The 5,000-nt window shown below is 39.4% G+C and overlaps 1 protein-coding gene across 4 annotated transcripts in view; it reads right to left on the bottom strand.

Moving 5' to 3' along the window:
• Tnpo-SR (transportin 3) overlaps positions 1-5,000 on the bottom strand; it is a 19,403-nt gene that overhangs the window by 6,994 nt on the left and 7,409 nt on the right. For 2 of the 4 annotated variants that reach the window (XM_043016655.2, XM_086532304.1), the window contains 8 exons: positions 4,814-4,979; positions 4,420-4,598; positions 3,248-3,417; positions 2,160-2,327; positions 1,724-1,844; positions 1,254-1,400; positions 921-1,126; positions 1-158 (listed from right to left, as the gene is read on the bottom strand). The exon at positions 1-158 is cut by the window's left edge and continues 86 nt beyond it. In XM_043016655.2, the coding sequence (XP_042872589.1) occupies positions 1-158; positions 921-1,126; positions 1,254-1,400; positions 1,724-1,844; positions 2,160-2,327; positions 3,248-3,417; positions 4,420-4,598; positions 4,814-4,979 (1,315 nt within the window). The remainder of the gene's footprint in view (positions 159-920; positions 1,127-1,253; positions 1,401-1,723; positions 1,845-2,159; positions 2,328-3,247; positions 3,418-4,419; positions 4,599-4,813; positions 4,980-5,000) is intronic. The other 2 variants (XM_043016656.2, XM_043016657.2) reach the window with 2 other exon arrangements.

Genomic DNA, 5,000 nt, shown 5'->3' with positions numbered 1-5,000 from the left:
CGATCCATTCATTCAATTCGGCTAGCAACTGGACTGAAGTGAAAGCCACTTGCATGTGCACTTCATCTGGTTGCTTTAAAACGGCTTCTAAAATAGGTGGGACCACCTCATTCTCCTCCCTGGGATGAGATTGTACCATTAAATAATTGTCAATCCTTCTGACAAAAAGAGAAAGGGGAGGAAAAAAAAAAAAGCTTGCATCATTAAACTAAAAAATACTATTACTCTTTACCACTTCTTTCTACTTTCTACTACATGTATTGTCATATATCCATATTTACAGGGTTCTAATATTTTCACAACCATCAGAGACCAAAAGTCCAAATCCAACAAACTAGAACAATCACCAACTATGCTGCTGTAAGAAATACCAAAACTGTGTTACAGTATTCCAACCTTGAGCTCTATGGAATATCAACCTCCTGCATTCTTATGGGAGAATTACTTCAAAATCCTAATGCACTGTATCTACTTTTAAAAATGTATATCATATCTGAATGCCCATAATTATTACTACAATTTCTACAATAGTATCAATCAATATACATCATGTCTACTTTACCTGTCAATAACAAGTAATGTACTTTCCTAAAAATACAATAAATTAAAAAAATACTCAAGAGATTCATTACAAATACATTTGAAACCATTCTATTGGAAAAACCTTTTTCCCTTATACTCAAACTCATTTCTCCATTAGTTTCTTTTAAAATCAAACAAATAACTACTATTCTCTGCTTTCTCTTAGTTTTACTTTTATTTCTTATGATCAAACAAGTTGTTGTTCCAACTATCCACACACCATTTAATTCCATGCATTCCAAATCCATTTTAACCATTAAAATTACTTCCATCCCTTTTACAATGACCTTGGCAGTACTCTGTTAAGTCACTTAAGAGCATGTTCAAGAAACACTTACGGGACAAGGTTCTTTGCAACACTCTGCATTATGAAGAGTGCAGCTTCGAGGAGGTTCCAACTTTTGGTAACATCTGGGGCTTGAAGTATATTTGACATCTGCTGGAAACAAGGCTTCGACCCACATATGAACACCACATCTTTGATCAGCTCCTGTACACGCTCCCGAAATTCGTAGAAATCGTCTTGTTGTAATAAAATGTTCTCCTGTAAAACACAAGCAGACTCTGGTCATGTAACATTTTGGACGCACAAATATACACAATATCTAGCCACTGAGACAACTTTAAACAAATAAACTCCCTAGATAGATTCAGGTAGAGACAATACTCACATGGTCAGGTTCAATTTGACAGTGTCGGTACAAGGCTTCTATCAGGCGCTCTACATAGGGCTTGAACTGTTCGTTCACATTGTCGCAATTCTTCCTATACAATACTTCTGATAATTTGTACCAAAAGTTAAAGGTGATCTCAGCAACCTACAAGAAAGAATAAATATAAAATATATTGTTTCACTTGAAAATATTTGTTGGCACCTAACTCTCCATTCTAATTTAAAAGCAGTGCATTTGAAATCATGAGAGAGAAAAAAAAAACAAAGAAAGGAATGTACTGACACAAATGTCTTTCCTTTTATTTTAATCATACTATTTGTACAGTTCCTAATCATCTAGATTCAAATGATAATAACAATAATAATAACAACATAGTAAAAGAAGGAAGAGAAAAATTAGAACTAGAACCATGGAAATAATCAAGATAAAAAATAATCAGCAAATAATCCACAGCATCCAAACCTCACCTCCCAGTCGTGATGTCCAATACACGTGAGAAGAAGATGCAGAACCTGAAGAGACCCCATCCCTTGCCCTGGCTGATCGACCATCACCTCGACCAGGGTTTCTCCGAGTTCTGAGAAGATTCTGTGAAAGAAAAAGCGTGTGATATAAATGAGATTGAATTATCTCAATTGGGAGTGGAAATGATTTACTAGAGGAAAAGATCATGAAATACATATCAAAAGCAACATCTAAAGCACCATAACCCTAAATTAACAAATATATAATCCACATTAAACTACACTAAAAGTATATGAACAAACACTCACTCTCACTCTCACACACACTCCCACTCTCACTCACTCACTCACTCACTCACTCACTCTCACTCTCACTCTCACACTCTCACTCTCACACTCCCTCTCTCACAAAAGATCGGTTGTACACAGTAGTACTTGCCTGGCATAGTTGGTGATAGCATTTAGATCTTCCAGTGCTACTGCTAAATGATAAGGTTCACCAAGCTGCAGGACACCTGCAAATAAGACCTCGGCAAGAGGCTGGATACGTTCTGCCTCTAGCATAATCATGGCAGAACAGATGCAGTCCGTTGCAATTTCATGTAACCTGAAATAATTTTTAGTTTTAGTTTTAGGTCTTTCAATTAAAAGATGCATAATATGGAAATAAAGACTGATTTTCCATCTGTATTTATTTGTGTGTGTGGCAAACTGTTTATGATTGTAGAAAATAAAAACTAGTGTCCTAAAAATATCCCTATGTGCTTGTGGCATGAACTTTTTTTGTGGATAAATTCTACTTTGAACTTTTCTAAAAACAGTTCAATATTCCTGGTGTGAAAACTTACAGCTTATATAGGGTAATGCAAGGCCAATACCAAAAAGACTGCACCCCCCCCCCCCCACACACACAAGATTGGCCAAAAGAACAAATTTATAAAAATATAATTCCATTAATGGGATTTTATCTTTGTGTGTGTATATATATATATAAAGCTATACACTAATTGTTCAAAATGTTATCTTCTTCTAACATTTAACATGAGTGAATAAAAACAAACAAACAAGAGGATAATGCTCTTGAAGTATGACTGAACCGGGTAGCAGGATAGAAAGGAGATACAAGAATTAATGAAAGTAAAATTCATGGAAATGAGAGAATATATTTAGTCAGGTGTGGGTTTCCTTACTTTCTGTGGCAGTCAGCAAACAGCTGCCCTTAAAAATCCAAATTGTGAATAAATTTGCAATATATATGAGGTACATTAATTAAGTATTGTAAATAAAGCACTGGGTAGAAATTCCTAAATTTAAAACAGTACTCACTACTTGTTAGGGGTGGGGGAAGGGAGGGTAAAAAAATGTAGAATCTGTTCTGGCATTCCGCAATATATTCGTTAACCGACAGCAAAACGACCACTATCTTAACAACAACCCCCCCCCCCATGAATCCACAAAATATAATATATATCCAAAAAAATAAACAAACATTGCATGACTATTAATAATAATTAGAGGACGGCTTACCTGGGAGACACTTGTGGATTGCGGACAACACTAAGAATGTCGTTAACAAGGCAGGTGTTAGTGAGCATTACCCACTTTTCAGTGTGGATATTAAACCAGGAAGCAAGACACCTCAATGCTTTCAGATGGGTGCTCTCTTTGCTGGCTCCTTCAGTACCCACTGCAACATGCTGAGGAAAATAAATAAGTGTTAATAATGTGAAGACATCGACACTGAAAAACAAACAAACAAGTGAATGATAAATATTCTATGGAACTGTTTTAAATCTATTTCTTTTTCTTTGAGGGAGGGGGGGAAGGAGGTAGAAGTGGAGGGAGAGGGGTATGAAAAAGAGAAAGAGAAAGAGAAAGAGAAAGAGAAAGAAAAAGAGAGAGAGAGAGAGAGAGAGAGAGAGAGAGAGAGAGAGAGAGAGAGAGAAAGAGAGAGGCAGGAGGGAGAGGGAGGGAGAGAGAGAGAGAGGAGGGAGGGAGAGAGAGAAGAGGAAGGAAGGAAGGAAGGAAGGAAGGAAGGAAGGAGGGAGGAGAAGAGAGGAAGAGAGAGAGAGAGAGAGAGAGAGAGAGAGAGAGAGAGGGAGAGAGGGAGAGAGAGAGAGAGAGAGAGAGAGGAGAGAGAGAGAGAGGAGAGAGGAGAGGGAGGCGAGAGAGGAGAGGGAGGCGAGAGAGGAGAGGGAGGCGAGAGAGGAGAGAGAGAGAGAGAGGAGAGGAGGGAGGGAGAGAGAGAGAGAGACAGAGAGAGAGGAGGGAAGGGGGGAGAGAGAGAGAGAGAGAGAGAGAGAGAGAGAGAGAGAGAGAGAGAGAAGGAGGGAGGGTGGGAGGGAGAGAGGAGAGAGAGAGAGAGAGGAATAGAGAAGGAGAAAGAGAGGGATAGAGAAGGGAGAAGGAGAAAGGGAGGGAGAGAGAAGGGAGAAGGAGAAAGGGAGGGAGAGAGAAGGGAGAAGGAGAGAGAGAGGGAGAGAGAAGGGAGAAGGATAAAGAGAGGGAGAGAGGAGAGGGAGAGGGCGAGGGAGAGGGAGAGAGAGAGGGAGAGGGAGAGAGAGGGAGAGGGAGAGAGAGGGTGGTGGTGAGCAAGTTTTAGTTGTGAAGAAAAAATATAAAGGGTAAAGACAGGCCTGGAGATCAAAAGCCAAAGAACTAAACAAAACAACAAAAAAACAACAGACTCTGGGCCTTACCAGTAATTCTATAATACTAGGAACTTTCCTCCGAAAGTATTCATCTAGTTGCTTTCTCCTATTGAGACCTAGTCGTAGCTGCCTGGAGTGTAATTCTTCTGGGAGTGCTATGAGGACTTCCAGTAATGGTACCAAGTTTGGAGAACTGGCTCCTGGCCCCAACTGGGAAATTAAATCACCTGAAAGCCCAGATAAATAATTTTAGTCATACCATATAGCTAATAAGGTCTATTGAATGCATACACACATATGAACCACTAGATAGGTATGTGGATATAACAGAAATGCATGTACTCGTACACACACACACACACACACTCAATTTCACTCACACTCACAGATATACACACAGACACACTCATACATTAATACAAGCAAACAGTGACAGTATTACCTATAGGGTCCTCCCATGATGCCATGTGGAGGGCTAGATCTGCCAGGGCCACACATAATTGTGTTGCTATGCCCTGGTACGTATGCTCAGTGATGTGGCATAGGTGCTCTAGCATGGAAGCCCTCAGGGAGGCATGAGCTTCCACTGGTAGTTCTCCGAAGTAGAGCTGAAACAGGAAATACAATTT

Source organism: Penaeus japonicus, unplaced genomic scaffold, assembly GCF_977035675.1.
Source record: "Penaeus japonicus unplaced genomic scaffold, GWHDUDI00000001_assembly GWHDUDI00000037, whole genome shotgun sequence".
NCBI lineage: Eukaryota > Metazoa > Arthropoda > Malacostraca > Decapoda > Penaeidae > Penaeus > Penaeus japonicus.
Note: the sequence above shows the minus strand (reverse complement) of the source record. Positions and strands in the feature narration are given on the sequence as shown.